Consider the following 21,598-nt stretch of genomic DNA (forward strand, 5'->3'; position numbering starts at 1 on the left):
GGCGCGGGGCGATGGCGGGCGCGCAGGGCGCCTTCAGCCTGCGGGAGGTTCTCGCCGCCTTCCAGACGTGCGTGACGGAGCGGCGGGAGGTCCTGCTCGGCCCCTACCTGTGCGGCTGGCGGGGGCTCATCCGGTGAGTCCCCCTCGGCGGGCGGCCCGCGGCGCGGGCGCGGCTGCCGCCCCGCTAACGCGAGCGTGTCCTCCTCTCCGCGCGCAGGTTCCTGCACAGCCTGGGCACCATCTTTGCTTTCGTCTCCAAGGACGCCGTGGCCAAGGTGCAGATCATGGAGGGCTACTGCCGCGGCGAGCAGAGGGAGAAGTACGTGTCGCTGCAGTCCATGGTGGAGTACGAGCTGGCCAACGGGCTGGTGGACGTGCAGAAGGCGTCGGGGCACCCCAACTCCGGCTGCCGCACCGTCCTGCGCCTCCACAGGGCCCTGCGCTGGCTGCAGCTCTTCCTGGAGGGGCTGAGAACCGGCCGGGAGGACTCCCGCACGTCCGTCATCTGCACGGACTCGTACAACGCCTCCCTGGCTACCTACCACCCCTGGGTCGTTCGCAAGGCAGCCACGGTGGCCTTCTGTGCTCTGCCGGCCCGGAACGCCTTCCTGGAAATCATGAACGTGGGCCCGCCCGAGGAGGCTGTCGCCATGCTGGGCGAGGCCCTGCCCTACATCTGCAACGTCTACAGCATCACCCAGGAGCTCTTTGCCCAGCACAAGCTGCTCGACCTTCCCTGATGGGGCGGGAGGGGATGTCAAAGAGCCACGCCACGTTCTGACAAAAGTAGGATGAACCAGGTGAAAACAGCGTGTTTTCACAGGCACACAGGCGTCTGGTTCTTTGTCCATGGTCACTGTCCCTTTCCTTGTCCGGTGGGGAGCTGACAAGTTGGCAAAGCTGTTCAGGACGCCTCACTGTGCAAGTGAAAAAAAATGCATCAATTTTTGTTATATATATGTATACCTATCTGTGTGCGTGGAGCCTTGGCTCTGCAGTAAGGAAAAAAAGCACTGTTGGTGTGCTTAATGGATTTCTTTTTCCTCCTGGATTCACCTTCAGCTCTCCAGTGAGAGCGAGGCTGGGAGTGGAGGTTTTGGTTTCTGTTCTGAGCCAGACCGCAGCTTGCAGTTTCTGTGTGTTTACACCAACAGTCAGGACCTCGTGCGACAGCACAGCTTGCAGAGGTGCTGCCTGAACACATCTGCACTACACGTGAGCTCACTTTGCCACTTTTATCTACAAGCTGTTCCCTTGAGTAGCTCTGGGGGGTTTTGCCCTCTGTTACGCTCTAACCTTGAAAATACAGTCCTGGGCAATGTGTGTCAAAGCTCTGTCCCTTATGGTCACAGACTCCTTTGGTTACTGCTGCTAATTGTGTGTCCCCTAGAATTAAAGGAGGAAATGATGGTGTACATCAGTACTGTAAGAGACAGTTAAGCAGGACCTTCCTCCTGCGTGGCTTCCCCTGCCTGTTAATCCATGCTTTATGCATCTTGGGATGTAGAATAGTTTTTAATATGTACTGCACAATACTATATATCCAGCCAAGGCTGCAGGCTGTACCTTACCTGTTTTCCAGCCGTGCTTCTAAATTGTGTTCTCAGGATTATTAATATTTTTTTAATGAATGTGTCAAATGCCTAAAAAATTACTTCTCTGACTGTCTAGGGAGAAATCCGAACTTGTACTGTAAGTCACTACTTAGGTTTGTGGTGTCTGTTGCAAATCACTGTATGTAATAGCTGGTGTGCACATACACCAAAGTATGTAAAATGGCATTTACTTATCTTTCTGAAAGCTGAAAAAGCACTACATTGTTATTTCAGGATGACATGGATATTTGAGGGAAGAGGGAGAAGCCCACAGGCTGTAACATGTTTTGATTGTATCTCAGATGGAAGGCATTTTGGCCTAACATAGCATTGAGTGATTCAGGAAATCACTATTACCTCACGGAGATTAGAGTAACTGGACATTAAAATATGTGAATAACGTGCTTCTGAAGAGTATCCTTTACAGGAATGCTTTCTGGTTAACTTACAGTGTTACCTCTTCCTGTCTTGTCCTGCACTATCACTGCCTGTTTCCTTTACTGAGTGATCAGGTGTGAAACCAGTTGTAAGGAGCAGCCCAGGTGAAGTCAGATGCTGTGTGCTGAGCTCCTATTCTGATTACTCACATCTGGCAACAGTGTCTTTTGCCTGAAGTTGGGAAATGCAATTTCCTTGAACATCCAAAATGGAGGTTTAGTTGCTATGCTGCGAAAACACAAATATCATTCCCTTTCTGCTAAGGCCACCTTAAAATGATTACATAGCTGCATAGGATAAATCTGCATATTAAAATGGAGCAGCTCTATGTTACAAACTACAGAATACATCTTGCTGGGCCTCCCTTGCTATGTGATATAGATACAGTTGGTATTTCATCTGTGTAGTATATGAAATGCCTTAAACTATGTCAAGTAATGTTGTGTGTCAAGTGAAAAAATGTTTTAGATCTCTTTGGAGATTAATGCAGAAATGGTAGTATGACCACATGGGAAAATTACTTTTTCTGCCTTGTCACATTCATTCTCAACTATTCTCTCAGGAGGTAAATGTTAACGTTGATAATTAACTTGATTTTTGCCATTAAAGAATCAAACTTTCTCAGTAGGGAAAAAAATTTGTTGTGATTTTATAACCATTCATTTTGTGCAAAGTATACTCAAGTAAAATACAGCTTTCCATCAGTCTGCATGCTCTCATTTAAACAAGTTACTGCCTAATGATAATTTTATTTTCCTGGTGTCCTGCTCTGTCTCCAAATGATGGGAAACTTTTTTACAGCCCCAGTTAGTTACCACTGAGTAAAACTAAGGGCCAGCACTTGGCTTCAGGCAAGTTCAAAGTCTGGCTGCTTTCACTAATGGGGCCAAATCCAGAAGAGGAAAACCTTCACCTGCAGTGACTGGTGAACTTAAAAGCTGCAACAACATACAGATTCACTAGAGGGAGTTTGAGTATTTTGCCCAAAAGTCCATCACGTAAACTATCTCCTACACCACCATAAGCATACTTGATTTTATGGGAAAGCATGGATGGGAGTAAATAATTACCTACGTGTGACTTTTACACCATTCTAACAGCTTTTTGTTTTGAGTTTTTTGTTTTTCCTCTGTGCAGTTGAATTTGTAAGAACTTCTACAGTTCAAGCTAACACTTTAATATTCCATCAAGGGGCAGATATCCTTAAGAGGATGTCAGTATAAACAACTATATAACGTAGTTATAGAAGTCTACAACTGTTGCTGGCCTTAAGTATTCATACACTTAGCTTGCTATAGTGCACCTGCTTCTCTTCATTCATGGAAAAATATTCTAGCCTTGTGGCAAAAGTGGTGTATGCAGTTTTTATGATACAGTATAAATATATAACAAGCCAATAAAATGCAGTAAATTGAACTTTCCAATTCAGAGCTATCCTGTTTTCTAAAATTCAAACCTGAAAGAAAAAAATGCATACCAGGACACAACCTACATTACTATGCTGTGGAACTTGTGCCTAAAGCAAAGTTTTTAAACTGAAGTTAACATCATGGCTCAGTGTGAGGAAAAATTTAGATTGGCCAGTAACAACGTCCTAAAAATAGCAGCATTGCTGAGTAATAGCTCACCAACCTTGCAATCTAGGAATAATGTCCTGCTCCAGACAAGTGCTCGTGAGGCACTGAGGAAGATTTGGTTATCTCCATGGTGAGGTGACCTTGAATTTAAAAAAAAAAAAAAAATTAATGCTGTGTACATCACTTACCATTACTCTTTAGTTCAGGCAACTCAACGTATTATTCTGAGGTTCTTTAAAAAATGAAGTATGTCACATTCCTCCAGTGCAGGCCACCTCTACTTAGGGAGCAGGCAAGTGAATGCTTGGATCCGAGACAGCCAGGGAGAGCTTCGGATACCAGCAGGAAGCAGTGCTGGTGAGCAAGTAAATTTTTCCTCCTCAGCCTCCATATGGGTAACAGTCGTATTATGGTAGCACGCGCTGTTCTCCGTAAGGCACAGTTCCACTCCTGTTAAAGTGAGCTCTTGGCAATGCTTTTAGGTGAGCAGCCTGCACTAGGATCTGCTCCCAGCATTAGACAAGGGACAAATCCATTGTTTGAGAAAAACAGCGACAGTTTCTACAAACACATTCCATTAAAGATGTTGTTTCTTGTTTGGTTGGGCTGGGGGAGAATTAATGGAAAAGCTGTGTCCAAATTAGGGTGAGGCACCTGAGTTCACCATCTATCCCACAGGAAGTCCCATTTCCAGAGCTGTGACAACAAATTCATTAAGTCACTCTGCTTGAGTAAAGGCTGCTCACAGAGTAAAGGAAACCAGGATTAGCCCAGTGATTTGCAACCCAGTACACTCAGAGGGTGTTGCTACATATTTGACTATTGCCCACTAAGCACAGAGCTACACATTTAATGCATTTTGCTAAACAAATTCTTCCCCGTTATTTTCATCTCTCCGAGTTCTATTTAAAGAGACTTCTCAGGAACTGATGAGCCTGGATCCCCTGCCCCTGTTCCCTCTCCCGCATTCTCTCGGAGATTCCTTGGAAACATTTTCCCCAGAACAATGGTCCCTGACCTGCTGCTGTGCTTGAGCTTTGGCTACGCAGCAGCTGCCAAAGCCACGTGCCTGTCAGCTCAGTTTCGAAGGCCTGGGGATTATATCATAGGAGGCTTGTTCCCTTTTGGAACGGACACCGTGAACCTGACGGCACGATCAGAGCCCACGTTGGTTGTGTGTGAAAGGTAAGAGGAACGTTACCTTTATCAGTACATGTTAACTTTGGTCACTTGGGCTGGCAAGAGAAAGGAAAAGCAAGTAGTCCTTCTGATGGTCTCGTAGGCAAGCATTAAAGGTGAGATGGAAACAAAGATTAGCTCTAAAGTGCTGGAGCACTGGTAGCACTGGTGTACTGTGCCATCAATTTCCAATCCTGAAATGGAAAATGTTTTCGTGTTTTCTTGATGCTACTATGCAGTCGAACTTCAGATGCAACGACCCCATTTTGATGAAAGCTTTTAGTGGCACTGGCTTCCTTAGTGTTTTCAATCTAAAACTTACACAAAGGTGTAAATGTCGCTTTTGCTTCCAGATGGAATGAGACGCATGCACTGCACTCCGCAGGCAGACCACACATGTTGAGATGGCATTATTGACTTTTATCAGGTAAAAGGACACCTCACTGTGCACAAGGCAAAGCAGGAAACAAAATCACCTGGCTTGCAGGCTTGCCAATGTGCCATCAGTACTTCCTACTCAATTACACCAAAGTGGTTCACACCTCATGTTACAAGTTGCTTACAGCTCTTTGTAAGGAGAATGAAAAGCCATGCTAGTGTCCTACCTGCTCCTTTGGCAGCAACGAAGCATGGAAAAGCATGGTCCAAAATCCTTCCATCTTCGCAGGCTATGAGGCAGGGAACACGCCCAGTGCACTGAGCCATACAGCGGAGGAGCATGCCAGGATGAAGAACATCTCTCCTGAATTAGCACGCACAGCATGCTGGCAACAGCTGGCTTCATGGCTGAACTGCACAAAGCTGAGAGTAGGAGGTCATCTGAGTCTTCACCCTCACAGCTAAACGTACTGGCTTCTCTTTACCTCTGTTCCTTCTGCTGTGAAGCACAGAGGATGTATTTGCTGACAGATGAGATTAATTAGATTTGAAAGGTGCTCAGAGCCTCTCTACTCAAAGTACAAAATTTACAAAGGCTATAGGTGAGGGATGCTCTGCTCATAGTGCCACGTATATCTGGCTCAGCAACAGCCAGGATGCTAAAATGCCAAAGAATGTGGAATAAGCTGATCACCATTGTAACAGCACTGGTAGACCATGTAATTCCCTGTCTCCTCTTATTGCAGGTTATTTGCAGAGGGGCTAATATGGGCCCTTGCGATGAAGTTTGCTATTGATGAGATCAACAATTCCACTTCACTTCTCCCAGGAGTAACGCTGGGCTATGACATGTACGACACGTGCTTTGACCCACTGGCGGCCTTACAGACCAGTTTGCTCTTTCTGACCCAAAACAGCACAACAGGCATTGAAGTACTGTGCAACTACACCGACTACCAGCCTCGTGTGACTGCTGTTATTGGACCACATAAGTCAGATCTCTGCCTGGTAACCGCCAAACTATTCAGCCTCTTCTTGATTCCACAGGTAGATGAACTTTCTGGAGAAGCAAGAATTCTGCTTTTGGTGGGGGAAGGGTTTGGATCAACACCACTGTCTATGCTCTAGGCCTTTGAACCAGGACTGCTAAAGCACAGAGTCCAGTCTTTCCTCTGCCACAGATTTCCTGAGTGATCCTGGGTAGGTCATTAAACTTCCTTCCCAGAACATACTCCAGTGTCTAACTTCTTGGAGAGAAGAGAGAGAACTCAGGACGTTCTGTGATCCATGTAAAATGGGCATAACAGAGCTCCCAGTGTAAACTGGGAGGATCCCATGAAAATACATCTGTGACTAAGTACTCAGTTACCACAATAGAGCAAGCTATAATGGTCGGGTAAATTTAGCCCTGAGCTAAATTATTATTTATTATTATATTACTGAACCTTAGGTGCATCACCCTTTGTAGAAAGTAGCTAATTATCATAGTCATTAACGATAAGGGCCGGTGCTGTGATGATGGACACGAGTGGCAGTGGAAGGACATAGCCATGTGGGACAGTGCTGCTGGAGGCAAGTGACAGGGGCCAGTTTATGGTTCTCTTGGTAAATGCAGCCATGATGGACCTATCCCTTTAGATGAATTCTTCATTCCCACTATCCTAACTCAGCATTTTTGAAAATCTAGTGCACCAAGACTAAGCAAAAAAGGTGGAGAGTGATCTGAACTGTGAACACTTCCCTCAATTTTACTTTTTGCCTTGCTTTCTCTCTTATCCTCTAACTTGCAGGTCAGCTATGCAGCCAGCAGCGAGAAGCTCAGCAACACGGAGTTGTACCCATCCTTCTACCGTACTGTTGCCAGTGATAAGAACGTGGTGGAAGCTGTGGTCCTGCTACTGAACAAGTTTGGATGGAACTGGATTGCCACCGTTGGAAGTGATGATGAATATGGCCGAGGAGCCCAGGAGCTCTTCTTAAGCATAGCTGGAAATCACAACATCTGCATTGCATTCGAGGGGTTAATTCCTACAGACCTTGCAGACCCCGAAGCCAAAAACCAACTGGAAGATACCGTTATGTTAATTAACAAGACCAAAGTCAACGTCATTGTCCTTTTTGCCCCTAGTCAGCCAGCTGAGGCCCTGCTGGAACACAGCATCAGGATGGGACTGACCGAGAAAGTCTGGGTTGGCACTGATGCCTGGATGTTGTCTAACATAGCTGCCTCCATCCCAAATATTCAGAGCATTGGGACAGTCTTAGGCTTTAGTATGAAAGCAGGCACAGTCCCTGGCTTCCAGAACTATGTTGCCAACCTCTTTGCCTCTGTTCAGCAGGATCAATTTTGCCAGGAGTCCAGCGAATTCAACCGCTTCATGAACTCTGACACGCTGGACACACATTGCAAACAGTGTGATCACACCCCGCTGCACGACATCTTGTCCATGCTAAGTCACTCACAAATACAACCCGCGTACGTGGCGGTCTACAGCGTGGCTTACGCGCTGCACAGAGCTCTGGGGTGCACCCACCACGCGTGTCCCAAAGCATCCATCAGATCTTGGCAGGTGAGTAAAGGTCAGAGGACAAACAGCAATTTTTCATTCAATCAGAGCTGCACACAGCCAGACAAGGATGGGGGGGGGTAACACTGCACTGCACTCCTGCCCCCCTGCTCTGGTAGTGATACCCTCAGCAATTCCCTCAGCCAGCCAGCCCCTACAACCAGCACGCTGCACCTTCTCTGCTGCTGGTAGGACTGCATTCCCCTCTCTGGGGCTATGGTCTGGCTCCCACTAACTGAGCTTGGCACAACAGACACAGCAGTTGCTGATACAGCCAGACGGCTGATCGCCACCATCTTAGCCCACATAAGGGACGACTGATTTCAGCCAGAAATTAGCTTACTGCATTATCATCCTCCAAGCAAGAACATAAACTGTACCAATATTTACTGTCAATTTTCGTTTTCTCCTCAGCTGCTGCACTTCATGGATACCCTCCCGTTCAAGGTCAATGGCCAAAGTTTCAGGTTTGATCAATCCCATGGCACAAACACTGGCTACAAGCTTATATTCTGGTCCTGGAAAAACAACACTCTTACGTATCTGCCTGTAGGTGACTATGAAGAGTCTTTGTACATCAATAAGTCCCAGATTCAGTTTCACACTGCAGATCAAAAGGTAAAAGATGTTGGGCAAAAGAATAAATACTCACAAAATGAAGTAAACTTTTTTGCTGCTTCATCAGGACTGTTCATAAGGGGCCCTTGGCCTGCATGCTACTCCTACAAGATTTCTGTGGGACCCAGTTCTTGCTCCTCTGCAAACATGTAATCCGTCTCCATTGTGCAAAACTACAGAAAGGTATTCCCCGCACTGTTTAAGACTTAGACACAGGTTTGATCCCAGCACAGCACAGCCAATTTTTTCTGATTTGTTTGGTGATACAGTGCTTCTACTGCAAGTACCTGGCTGACTTTCATTTTTCCTTTTGTCTAGGAGCCTGCATCAGAGTGCTTCAGACATTGTATACCAGGACAATTCAGACAAATAAAAGGATTCCACCTCTGCTGCTATGACTGTACAGATTGTCCAGAAAACACTTTCTGGAGCACTAAAGGTGAGGTCTGAGAAATTAAACAGCTTTAACTGTCTATTATGTTTATCTTCTGGATGAGGTCACACAGGTTCACAGAGCTGGTAAAGACCAGTTGTGAGCTGTTCCTCCATGAAGCACTGCCAGTGCAGAATATTTGCCTCCCTTTTGTTCTGCTGTGCATTGCTCAGTCTTGCTCTACAGATCTTCCTCTGTTGATCCCAAAGAGAATGCATAAGGACAATGCGACAATGCATATGTTTTATCTCAAGAGGTAGGAGAGGGGGGTATGATGAAATTCTGGGGTCATAGGTAGAAGAGAAGCATATGACGAAATTCTAGGATCTTTTGGAAGCTGGTGATCCTTCCTGGAGAAGGGAAACAGAGCCAATAAATATGTGGATCGTTTTGGGAGGAGGATGGAAAGGCAAGGAGGAAAAAAGAGATTGAACTATCAAAAGCTTTGAAGATCCAATATGCTTAGGAAGTGGGTGGGAAGTAGGCAAAACAGCACCCAAACCAGCTACCTAATTCATAACTCTGATCCATCCTCTAGGACTGCCTGCAGCAGGGTACCAGCACTCCACTGCAAGGTAGTCATCAACTTCTCCCTGCTTTCCAGACAGTTCCACCTGCACTCCCTGCCTAGAGCATCAGTGGTCCCCTGTCCGGAGCACCAAGTGTTATGACCGCAGCGAGAGGTACCTCTTTTGGAATGAGCCGCTCACCATTGCCTTGCTAGCGTTGATGTCCATCACCGTATCCCTGACTTGTCTGACAGCAGTGCTTTTTTTTAAGAACCTTGAGACTCCCCTTGTGCAGGCTGCCGGGGGCACACTGAACCTCTTTGCCTTGTTCACACTCCTGCTGCTCTGTCTCAGCTCCTGTCTCTATATAGGGAAGCCCAGTAACAACCTTTGTATGATCCAGCAGATAGTCTATGCCCTGTGCCTCAATGGTTGCTTCTCTACCTTCTTCATCAAGTCTCTTGAGATCACCCTTGTGACAGAGTTCCCTCGCTGTGCCCCCACCTTCTTGCACTGGGTGACCCGGAGGAGGGCCTGGGTCCTTGTTGCCTTGTGCCTCCTCGCTGAGTGCGTGTTCTGTTTCTGCTATCTTCACTTGGGCCCTGACTATCTGGTGTCTGATTACAAGTCGCTGCCCACTGAAGTTCTGCTGGTGTGTAACACAGAGTCCTGGCTTGCCTTTGCCCTGATGCATGGCTACAACGGCTGCTTAGCCGTCATCTGCTTCCTGTGCACATTCATGGTACAGACTTCTGGTAAGAAGTACAACATTGCCAGGGGGATCACATTTGCCATCCTAATCTATTTCATCATCTGGATCTTCTTCATTGCTATGTTTGCCACGCTGAAGACAGTCCTCAGATCTGTTTCTCAGATTGGTACTATTTTGACAACCACTCTGGGTATCCTGGGAACCTACTATATCCCTAAATGTTATATCATCTTGCTTAAGCCTGATCTGAACACAGTGGATTATTTCCAGAATTCCATCAAAGAGGAGCCAGAGGAGGACTCTTAATAGAAACAGACAATAAACCAGATCCATTGTCCCCTGCTCCTCCATAGAAGCTGGCTGTATTTTAACGAGGTAATTCTGTTTATGATGACTCTATAAGCTATGCTTGCAGACACAATCACCCTATAAAATACAGCCTTATTCAGCAGGCTGAACTCTAGGACCAAATTTTTAAGCTGCAAAAGCACAGGGCTCTACTCAAGGAGCTAAAGCAAAACGCCCCAGCAGAGCAGTATCCACCTCCTCTGTAGCTAACCACTTGTTTCATCCCCCACGAGGAGCTGAAAGCAGGTTCAGTTGAGAAAGTAACCTGCAGCGCTGATACTCTACATGAATCTCTCAGGTCTGGCAATCTGAGGCAGAAGCCTCACCTGGGCCACCTTCCTGTAAAGACCACTGGTAACTTCCACTTCTTAACTGCTCCAGACATATATCCATGAATCCTTTCCTATGCCTTATAAGAACTTTCAAGTATATTCAACAGCACAGAAATAATAACTAGAAAAACAGAAGGGAATAATCTGAAAAGGTGTGAATTACAGACCACAGATAGAAATCCTTGTGATTAACTAATGATACTGAGTACCTATCTACACAGGATCCTCTATAAAGACCTTCTCCTAGTGAGCAACATCAGAAAGCACAACTCCTATGCAGGTCTCCTCCTGTTAGTTAAAGGAAGCAGCTGAGGAGGAGAAGGTAACAGACAGAAAGAACCAAAGGTCCTGCACCCTGCTCTGCCATTGCAATCTGTACACATGTATGCATGTTTGTGCACTTGCTTTATTTACTAAAAGTGGAGTCAATGACAGCCTACATCTCTGGGTCTCTTTTTTGACAGGTATAGTCAATGCAAACTTTTCACCATCTAGGTTGTGAAACTGTATGGTTCTAACAACCACCGGGATCTTTAAGACAACCCTTCTCCATCGTCCCCATAAAGAGGATTCTGTGAGGGAACACACTGACTCTGGGATGCCCTCTCTTCTGTTTAAACAGAGGGGCTCTGACTTCTCAGTGTGGCACTAAGTTTTGCTCATTTTTGACTGAAGTCTAGAGGATACCTGGAAAGGTATACATGAAGTTAAGAACATAGGCAAAAAGTACACGGAGAAATTAATGTCGTACCCAAACCGAAGTGCAAGGAAACAATTGTGTTCAGATCAAGAAGGGCTGACTATTTTGGCTCTTAAATGAAATAAAAGATCGAAAGGCTAAACAAAGCTTCTGACAACAACCATTGCTCTTCTAGCTCATGGTATCATCAGTACTCTACTGCAGCATGTTGACTGAGAACTGGTCCTTATACATCGAGTGTTCAAACAAAACACAAGCAAGAACTTGTATTTCTCAAGAGATTTCACAGTTTCACTCCAAATCAGAATAACTGTAGTTATTCAAGCCAGAATCTCAGTAAAACTGAGATTTTTTTCAGATAAATTATACTGTAAAAGTTTAGATATCATAATGGAAATATTTATCATCATTTCAAACTTCTTTTAAAATATGAAATTCAGTTTTGATATCGTTGTAATGAAAAAAACCCTGAACTTTTTAAAGTCAATGTTTAAATTTCTGTTAAGTAACATTTTCTATGGAAAAAAATATTTTTGAATTTTCTGGACTACTTTGTCACAAAATCCATAGAAACCATTCTGATATGTAAAGGCAGCTGTATGCATGATATACAGAGTATATTACCCATTCAAATTTTTCATGAACATGTGTTTGCAAAAAACATGGAAATGAGGAGAACACACATGGAAATATTCCTTTAGGGAGAAGCAGGCGCAGGGGAAGAAGGAGGAGGGGAAAAGTGGCTGATTAAATTGTTCAACCAGTTCCAGTCACCTACAGACAATTCATACTAGGTCAGCTGGAGTCCATCAGGTTCTGCAGTAAAAGGCTCCAAGAGCATAACCAAAATTCTGATCATTTAATATTCACCTAACTGGGAAAAATGCTGGCTAGACCATTTTGCATCCTAAACAAATATGGTTTGAAAGGGAGAACAGGAGAAACCATGACTTTCTCATAGGCTCTTACATAATTCTGCTGTAGAATTGCACAATTTATTACGGGTGCCTCCATAATAACTACTACTTTGTTTCTCCCTTTGCTGCTTGATCTCTACAAGCTAAGAAGAGAGAATATGTCTCATCAAGCTGTAGTTGTTCCTTGTACATAAACCACTCAGACCCGACGGAAAGGCAGAGCATCCTTATGTTGCATGACAAATACACCGTGGTTTAAGGCTTACCAGTTAGTCTGCAAGTGGTGTCCTAATGATCCCAGCTTGTTTCTGCTGGAGTTTGTGTGCACAGAGTCCAGAAAAAGGGAATATTCACATGAAACAGCTCAATACATTGATGGGTTCTATCAGCAGATTCATCTCCTGGGTCTGCATGCAGGAAAACTTGTTACAGCTCACATCTTTGTAACAGGACGTATCCTCCAGCTGTCTTTTACTTCCACAAACTTTCTTCAACCTTTCCTGTATACCTACTCCTGCCAAGCTGCGGGAAGGAGAAGCTCAGTAATTAAGAGGCAGGGTAATTTAAAGTGAAAGCACAACTTCTGCACTAATATATTAGTCATCAGCTTAAAGCTACGGCACTTCTGATTAATGGCAGGGTCCTGTGGTTCCTGTCAGATGTCATCAACCTGCATGCAGGCCTCTGCACTTCAATCATCCGTGACCCAGTTTAGTGGTGAACATTTACAGGGTTCCTGCTTTCAACTGTAAGCACTTCTGAAGTACCATTAAACCACAGAACTCCCAGCTGCCTATCATTAGCTCCTGCACAATCTTCTCCTGTCGAGTGGACAAAACTTCAGCGTGGCAGGGGAAAAAAAAAAGAAGAGTAAGATTCAACCAATATTTTATCATGAATAAAAGATAACGCAGTAGTGCAAAGAACTGAAGACATACACTGCAGTTATCACATAAAATTAAAAGCTTTTTAGTGTTTAAAATAGCATTTACACATAAGCAGCTATATATTAACTATACAGACACTTGGGTTTTAATACAATATCTACAAAAAGAATTCAATTATGCAATAGACATTTAACAGGAACAGTGCAGTCCATGCTAGTAAGAGGTCACTCTTTGAGTAGAACCAATTCTAGAATAGGTGATAGTCTGGGTTTTCATTATTTAAAATCATGTAACTTTGTTCCTCTACTGTACATAAAATTCTTTACATGTATTTCTAATCACTGATTAGAATTAATAATTTTAAGTCAATCTTATTACAATCCAGTTAAACGTAAACCAAAAACAATTACATCAACTCATGAGCTGTCAAGTTGCAAGATGGGACCGCCCATTTGAATAGAACCAAAATAATATCAAAAGTCAATGTCTGTGCATCATTGCTTGCCATCCAATATACCTTTGGATAAAGTGTTGAGGGGACTGTTACCTTTGAAAAGCAGATTTATTAATGGGAGGTAAAAGACAACAGCAGTGCTTTTACGACTATTTGCCAAAAAACACTACTCAGAGTTAATATACTGAGTGGGTACACTATTCCTGCAGATACTACCTCCTTTGGATAGGAGACGTCACCTCAAACAGTTTTCTCATCATCTTCTACGATCTTCCAAACAGACCTGTTAGTCCCTGCTGAAAACTGTTGGTAGGTATGTATGAACATTAAGCTCAGCTGCAGAGCACAGGCAGATGTTGAGGATCTCACTTCCAGAATAAAAATGTCAGCTACTTAAGGCTCCTGTTCTGAGGTTGTTTCAATGCCCTATATAGCAAACCCATAACTTCTCACTGTAGTTAAGAGGCACAGGTCCTGCACTCCAGAGCCCAGCCAGTGCCAGTTACTTGACATCAGAATCAGAGGACAATTTCAGGCCCCGATGAGAGAAACAGACAGTTCTGCAGGACTCCAGCCTTCAAACTTTCTTCCACCTGGCACAGTACTTCCAATTGTAAGTAGCTTCATTGGCATCAGTGGCACTTCTTTCTGCAGGCAGTACTGTACCCAATAGGAGAAACTTGCACAGTCAGGCCCCAAGGCCCCCTTGTTGCAAAGACACATGCAGCACATGCACTGAAAGCCAAGAATGGGATTTGGGAAATCTCCTGTCTTCATTAACTTCTGAAAATTAAGAGCTAGCAATGTTTCAGGCCTAACTTTGCTTTCACTCAAACCAGCCTCTCCACTGTACGCTACAAGGTGGGGCAACCAAGCTTTTGTTTGAGACGCAGTGGCCATTATGTATCGCACTGCTCGCAGACGGGTCATTTACATTCTCCTGCTGCTCTCTGTAAACAGCAGGTTGTACGTGCTATACAGTATTAGCCAACTAGCACATCTGTCAGCACATTCAGAGCACTCATTATTTGCCTGAAATGGATGCCTGTTTGTGGGCAAAGCTACTTCAGGCTGGATTTAGCAGCCTGCTTTGCTCGGCAGACGACGCTTTCCCACACCTATGTTACAGATGTCAGCCTCATTCAAGAGCTGCCCACAAACATGCAAGGATATACCACGGTCATTTCAACACAGCAGCAAAGAACAGCAAGACACAGAACAGTTTCTGCCAACAGCGTAACGACAAGACAAAAAAACCCAGCTAGTGTGTAAACTGCAACTCTTGAAAAGATATAAGGAAATTAAACACGTTTCTTCCATGAGTGAAAGATCAGCCCCTAGCTTTAATCCCTTTTGGAAATGTCTTATTAAAACGACAGTCTTTTCCTCCAGCCCTGTAAGTTCTGCCTTAAGACAAAGTGGGCCAGAAAAATCATAATATATATGAGATCAGAAAAGTTCAAATTAACTTAAAAGTAGAACCACTAATGATTGTCAGTAAAGCCACAGACTCCTTAACAGTGTCTCCTGGAGACACAGCAGAATTACAGAATTATTTTACCCTGATTTATTTCATTGCTTTAAACGTCAGTCTTTCAAAATCGTTTACTGTTATCATCTTTGTTGTGGAGGAAAGCAAAAGAAAGGATGCTGCTGCAGAGTCAAGCTTTAGGTAGTGCTGTTGTTTTGAACAAGCCATTGCCAACATCACAATCTACGCTAGCCCATCAGATGGATTATGACGAAAACGCCGCTTTCAGAAACATTATGTAGCTCTTCGGGAGATTTTTGTAAGGAAAACTGTCCAAAACCACTCACCTAGTTTAGAAGCCCAGTAACTGGAGTACCTAGTCTGGGTGACACACAGTCTCCTAAGTGCCTAGCTCCCTTTGGAAAGTGAAACTTAAGTCTCCAATTAACACAGACATTTGAAAAAGTTACTCTGACTTTTGTAAAAGGGATGTGTTTACACACAGACCTGTAATAAGAAAAGAAGTAGTGAAAAATCTATCAGAATGAACAACATACAAAATGGACAGTTTGAAGAGTCATTTTTCAGCATGACAAAGGAACATGAAACTACACATCTATAGTAAGAAAGACATGTTCTCTTTCGACATTTGTATCAGATATTCACACGACCCATAAAGCATGGAACATAACAAAAAGAAGCTTCTTACCAGTGAAGAAAATGCTTATATACAGTAAAGACTGATTTTAAAGCACCTGTCCTAAAACCTGCCAGAAGCAGGTATCTCACAAAAGAGGATTTAACTGAGGCATGGCCCCATGGTCAAATGCCACTAAGTGACTGCAGCTTAACACATACTTCCCATTAAATGAGCCACCATAACAGAGTGTGGGTTTGCTCTTACCATACTCTCATTCAGATACTTTAAGAAGGCTTCTTAAACATCAGTGAAGGTTCCTGAACATACTTTGTCAAGCATCAATAGCCTTGGAGCGAAAAATGCACAGTAATGAAATATTGGGGATATACAACAGCAGTTGCTTAAGTCAAAGCTCCCCAGCAGGAGCTTTAGCATGGGTCTCGCTCGGTGTCAGGTATGAAGATTCATTCATTGTACCATTTATGAACTGTTCTCAAAACACCTTCTCACCTCTCTGCTAACAGCTAGCCTCCACCTTTTTCAGAACATGTTCCCTTGGGTAACACTGCATTTGGGATTAGACATCTCCAGGTTTCTATATCAAAATGAGAAAGATACTGCTCAGAAAATAAGAATGGAAAATGAAAAGCCATGTCCCAGTGGGAGCCAGGATTTACCTATGTCTCTGCTAGAATGGGATAAATATCCCTTTCAAAAGGGAAAAGCTGCAGCTACACTAACAGAATTGCATAGCAGCAATTGTCCTATTTCTGTGGAAACAATTTTTTAAAACCTGTAAGCAAGTGTGCATTATAACCAGAAGAAACAGACCCATCTGTCAGCAGGGATGTGACTGAAACGCCCAGGAACAGACTGCAGCTACAAAGTCACTATCATGATACTAAATGAAATAACTTTACGAGTTCTGCACAATGAACACATACAGTAGCAAGACTCCATCACTCCCTTGATAGAATAATATCTAAGAAAAAAAGAAAAGAAAAGAAAAGAAAAGAAAAGAAAAGAAAAGAAAGAAAAGAAAAGAAAAGAAAAGAAAGAAAAGAAAAGAAAGAAAAGAAAAGAAAAGAAAGAAAAGAAAAGAAAAGAAAAGAAAAGAAAAGAAAAGAAAAGAAAGAAAAGAAAAGAAAAGAAAAGAAAAGAAAAGAAAAGAGAAAGATTGATTTATACTCCCTAGTCAGCAGAAGGAGATAGTCACAACTTTGCCTTCTGCTAGAAATTGGTTTGAGCCTGCTCCTTTCCAAGCACGTGTTGTCTGTACGCTTGCAGGTGCCGTGTCTGCTGAGAGTGCTGACTGATGCATCCGAGAAACAGCATCACAAGGCAGTATCACAGATACCAGCCAAAGGGCATTTTTTCCTTGTAAGAGAAAAAGCAGGGAAAAATAAAAGTGCTACTATGCGTTACTGGAAATTTAGAAGTCATATGAAATAAGAGTCCTTGAATCAGCCAAAAAGAGATGCTAATTGCATTGAAGTAGGTGCCACAATTACCAAAGCTCATTAAGATGTGAATATACACCGGCCATTCACGATCAAAATCAAGTGGGAGGGAAAAAAAAAACAGGATAAAGAAAAGACACCATCAATTTGCAGATATTTAACAATCCCATGAGATTTTTGTTTGCTTGTTTTGGTGGGGGTGGGTTGAATTTTTGGGTTTTTTTGTTGAGTTTTCTGCAACACAATTGCAAACCAGGAAGGTGTGACATGCAAGACAGCCAAGTTTCTTCCATTAAGTGTTTGACAATGACCAAATTGCCCACCCACCCCGACAACAATCCCCCCGGCCCTTCCCCACGCAGAGTCTGAAGGCACTTCCTCTCACATGATGTCGACGAAGAATTCGCAAGGGTTACCCATAGCCTTCTGGAAGGACTGCCGGCTCCCCGTCAGCTCTGGAGGAACAGAGCTCAGTTCTCTCACGGGGGGCCCTCCAGGGGGTCCGCTCGTCCCGTAGACTTTGGAGCCCAGCTTGGGGAGGTTGTAGAGGGGTGGGACTCCCGGGGGCCCGTAAGAATGATGGCTGTGGTGGCTCCTCTCGCTGTGGGTGGCAGAGACATGGCTCCTGTGGCTGAGCTGGCTGACAGGCCTCTCCCGACGCACGACGCTGGCGCCGCCGCCGCTGCGAGCAGTGTGGTCGGACTCGCTGCCGCTGCCGGTCGACTTGCGGTCCTTCTCCCTGCCAAGAGCTCTCCTGCTGTTGTCGCTGTTGCTTCGATTCGAGCCGCTGCTTTTGCTTCCTACAGCCCCCGAGTGAAAAGGAAAAGCAGAATTAGCTCAGGCCCACTGCTGGCTCCCACATCAGTTCCTACCACAACCCACAGATCCGGGCATGACCACTGTAATGGCAACGACGATGACAAAACCAGGCCTGAACGTGCTGCTGGTGGCTTATGGGTTTGGCAACGACAATCGGTAGAACAAAGCTGACGAGGTGGTGCCATGCGCAGGTACACGTCGACACCTTAGAGCTTGCACAATGAAAGCAGCAGCCAGCCTAGAACTGCTGGCTGAAAGCCATCTGCTCTGCTGCTGCTCCTCTGACTGGAGAGAGAGGAGGAGCAAAAATGGAAGGAAGAAGCAGGTGTCTGGGTGTCGACTCAAGCCAACGGGGTTTAATCTAATTGTCTCTGTCTTTGCTATCTCCTATCAGCAAAAACTTCAAAAAGAAACTCATTTGTCTTCTCTACCATCCTTGGTGACACTGGGCATACTCACACCCGGGGCCAAATCACCTGAGGTTAACAGATGTCCTTTTGCTGGCTTCAGTGGGTAGATTCTTTTAAAATTCACCACTACAGTGTTCTGTTATTGGAGAATTCCAGTTATTTGTTGAACTGCTCTGTGATGAACCAGTAACATGCAGGATGTTCCCAGCAAAAGCCACTAAATCAACTTGGAAGAACAAAACACTGCTGCTGGTGTGTAAGCGGAGCTGTTGCTACCTACAAGCGTCACTAAACTTCAGAACTGATTTTACATGAAAGTTGAAGATCATGCTCTGTTACCACGACAGAGAGGGTAGGATAATGTCAGGAGACATTTCCAAGTTAATTATTCTTTAAAAAAAACCTAACAAACCAACCCACAGAATATCTCATTAAGTTCTTGCCATCTTAGTGCAGGATTGTCTTCCCAAAAGGGATCTCTAGCCAGCAGAACAGGGAATCAGCTTTTGGGTCTAAATGAGTCACTGGGGTCACTGAAATGGGAAAAACGGAATGATTCTGAGCTGCTCCTTTCTTGATCTGCAGATGATCATCACCTTCTGTCTGCTCCAGCTGATGTTTAGAGCAGGCAAATAGAAGAGACAGGAAAACTGGATTGACCTGGTGCGTAGAGTGGAAAGGCTAGATTCCCCTGCAGAGTGCAAGAAAAGCTGGGGATAGGTGGAAAACACAGAATACAATACCACTGGACTTGAAGTTAGTATTCTGAGCCTAGGACTCTGAAGCGGTATTTGCTGATTGTAACCTCTATCAGCTCTACTCTGCTCTCAGAACAACACTGTCCTGCTTTGTGCCTCGGTTTTCTTCCATCTGTAAATGGAGATATTAACCTGGGTTCAGCTGCCTCCACCAAATTCTACAAAGATTCATTAAGGTGAGCTTTTTGAAGAGGTAAGGTGCTCCCTGAGCTGTCCTTTCAAATGCTTCACAACAATCTTGTAAAAACAAATAAGAGAGAAGAAACTACTTGTTAGCAGGTTGACTGTTACAGCCTTTGCTCCAAAGAACAACATAGACATCATCTCCAAGAAGCATCTTTGTAAAGTCTCCAGTGCGGCACATTGTTCATAGTGGAAGAAAATTTACATTTTATTTTAAACCTTCCACAGCTAATATGCCTCTGCTTTTATCTCATGATGCATTCTTTTGCCACCCATCCAAACCCTGCAAACCTTACCCAAAGACATCATTCCTTGATGCAAGCTCCCCATACACAAAAATTCATTGCCAGTTCCATAGCTTGTGGCTGAGTAAAGATCACGCAGGGGATAAGAAAAGCTGCACATAGAAGAGAGACTTCCCAAGAAACCCAATTCTAACCCTCTGTATCAAGAGTAACCAATGCAACCTTGTGTCCCAGTGCTCTCAATACCTGCCTGAGACACCTGGACAGTGTTCAAGCATCTTTCAGTAAGTGAGCAGTGGAAGGGCACTGGTAGATAAATCCAATCCATATGGATGGCATCAGACTAATAAATTCGGAGCGGAGATTATTTATTTTATGTCAAGCAGTGAAGAGACTGGTGATAGGATTTTCCCATCTGAGCTGACCGTGAGGTATCTAATGGCATTCCCTCTGGAGCTTCTGCAGCACAGTCACACAGGGGCTAGACAGTTGATATGCTAATGCCACACTATTGGACTACTGTGCATTGAGACAGGTTGAGCATCCAAGACAATTAAAAAGAAAAAAAAAAGAAAGAAAAAATACAGCTGAACATTTGGGTCACAAGAGTCTAAATGATCATGCTGTGAATTCGTTATTATTATGGAGGCATTTGAAGCTTACCAATCCCCTAGAGTCAGCCATTCCTCTATGAATCCTTCAGTCTAATGCTTGCTCAGAACAAAACAAGGGAATAACAGTTACAAAACAAGAAACAACACAGAAGTGTAGTTTCCAAAAGAAGAACAAGAAAAGTGTTGGAACCTTTCAACATTAAACACCTTGACGCCTTTCATAAGGCTTTCTTTAGTCAGTAACACAGGTTGCATGGATAAAATACCACACCTTCCCTATTCCAGCAGCAGAGATCTAATGTTCTACTGTCCACAGAACCAGCTGCCAAAAAAAAATAATCACATTCTTTCCAGCACAATTAGTTTGCAGTTCTAAAACCTCCGGATACCACTGTGAGCTTCCTCACAGACACTTCTTATTTTGAGATAAGGTAGGAAGCAATAGTGCTAAAGCTTATGAGCAAGTTCCTTCTACGAAATTGTTTTGTGCAATTTTGCAAAATCTAACTGGCTGTGGTAAACAGGAAGAAGTTACATCCAAGTTTCTGGATGTTCATCATAAAAATACAGAGTGTCCTCATCCTTTCTTTACTGGAAGCATTTCCAAAAGCAAAACTCACTCTAGAAGTGATGAAAAAAAATCTGTACAGCCAAAAAATACAAAACTTTTATTTACTAAGGTTTAAAAATGAACCACAAAATTATCCTAGGGCAGGAAAGGAGAGGTCAGGTTTTTAATCCATGCAGTATTATCTGTTTTTCCCTGTCACGTATTACAAAAGAGACTCTCCTCCCTGTGAGCAGTGTTTCAGCCCTGTAAACCATCTGGGGGGCCACCTCACGCTTGTCTCACACAAGCAAAGAGTCATTTTCCTTTTGTACTGAGCACTGAAGTGAAAGCCAAGAGCACCTTTGTTCTAATCCCTGTTCCATCAGCAACAGAATAGCCTAATTTCTAGCAATATCAAGCAACTGCAGCCCCACTGGTGGCAATGGCTCTGACCTCTAAAAAGAGGGGCAATAGTTTATCTGTTTTAACAAGGTGGACAATTGAGCCATTAATGTTGGCCTGATCAGCATTATCTAAGCAGTAGTTTACCGTGTGGTGCTGTTGGGTGAGAAAAGAACAGATGCACATGTCACCATGGACACGACAAACAACTTGGCTCTAGTTCCCCACTGGCATTTTGCTTGGAGTACAGAACTACAGTATATCTATATAGCTTCTATTCTATTCTATTCTATTCTATTCTATTCTATTCTATTCAGTTCTACTGACTCAGTTAAAACATCGCTGGCAGTTTCAATACAGAGCTGAAAGGCTAACCCACTCCATCACATACACGAACAGTTT

General features: G+C 44.0%; 3 protein-coding genes across 7 annotated transcripts in view; 2 read left to right on the forward strand and 1 right to left on the reverse strand.

Moving 5' to 3' along the window:
• The first annotated feature begins 11 nt into the window (after positions 1 to 11).
• CPTP (ceramide-1-phosphate transfer protein) lies at positions 12 to 807 on the forward strand. The gene is made up of 2 exons (XM_086625707.1): positions 12 to 133; positions 218 to 807. The coding sequence occupies exons 1-2, from the start codon at positions 12 to 14 to the stop codon at positions 738 to 740; spliced, it is 645 nt and encodes a 214-aa protein (XP_086481833.1). The 3' UTR covers positions 741 to 807.
• Positions 808 to 4,616: 3,809 nt separating this feature from the next.
• Positions 4,617 to 10,312, forward strand: TAS1R3 (taste 1 receptor member 3). Its single transcript, XM_009977213.2, has 6 exons — positions 4,617 to 4,795; positions 5,914 to 6,214; positions 6,958 to 7,737; positions 8,149 to 8,352; positions 8,671 to 8,791; positions 9,390 to 10,312. The coding sequence occupies exons 1-6, from the start codon at positions 4,617 to 4,619 to the stop codon at positions 10,310 to 10,312; spliced, it is 2,508 nt and encodes an 835-aa protein (XP_009975515.2).
• A 7,251-nt stretch (positions 10,313 to 17,563) lies between these two features.
• Positions 17,564 to 21,598, reverse strand: part of DVL1 (dishevelled segment polarity protein 1) — an 83,077-nt gene continuing 79,042 nt past the window's right edge. For all 5 annotated transcript variants that reach the window (XM_086625521.1, XM_086625520.1, XM_086625519.1 and 2 more), the window contains one exon: positions 17,564 to 18,015. In XM_086625521.1, coding sequence (XP_086481647.1) covers positions 17,597 to 18,015 — 419 coding nt within the window. In that variant the 3' untranslated portion in view covers positions 17,564 to 17,596. The remainder of the gene's footprint in view (positions 18,016 to 21,598) is intronic.

This window comes from Tauraco erythrolophus, chromosome 23 (assembly GCF_009769465.1).
Source record: "Tauraco erythrolophus isolate bTauEry1 chromosome 23, bTauEry1.pri, whole genome shotgun sequence".
Taxonomy (NCBI): domain Eukaryota; kingdom Metazoa; phylum Chordata; class Aves; order Musophagiformes; family Musophagidae; genus Tauraco; species Tauraco erythrolophus.

What these genes read in the sequence shown, in the direction of transcription:
- CPTP (XM_086625707.1), top strand. Translation starts at nt 12, where the DNA reads ATGGCGGGCGCGCAGGGCGCCTTCAGCCTGCGGGAGGTTCTCGCCGCC. An exon ending in GGCTGGCGGGGGCTCATCCG is followed by an intron (nt 134 to 217) that starts GTGAGTCCCCCT and finishes CTCCGCGCGCAG; the next exon opens with GTTCCTGCACAGCCTGGGCA.
- TAS1R3 (XM_009977213.2), top strand. Translation starts at nt 4,617, where the DNA reads ATGGTCCCTGACCTGCTGCTGTGCTTGAGCTTTGGCTACGCAGCAGCT. An exon ending in GCCTCTTCTTGATTCCACAG is followed by an intron (nt 6,215 to 6,957) that starts GTAGATGAACTT and finishes TCTAACTTGCAG; the next exon opens with GTCAGCTATGCAGCCAGCAG. An exon ending in CACTTTCTGGAGCACTAAAG is followed by an intron (nt 8,792 to 9,389) that starts GTGAGGTCTGAG and finishes CCTGCTTTCCAG; the next exon opens with ACAGTTCCACCTGCACTCCC.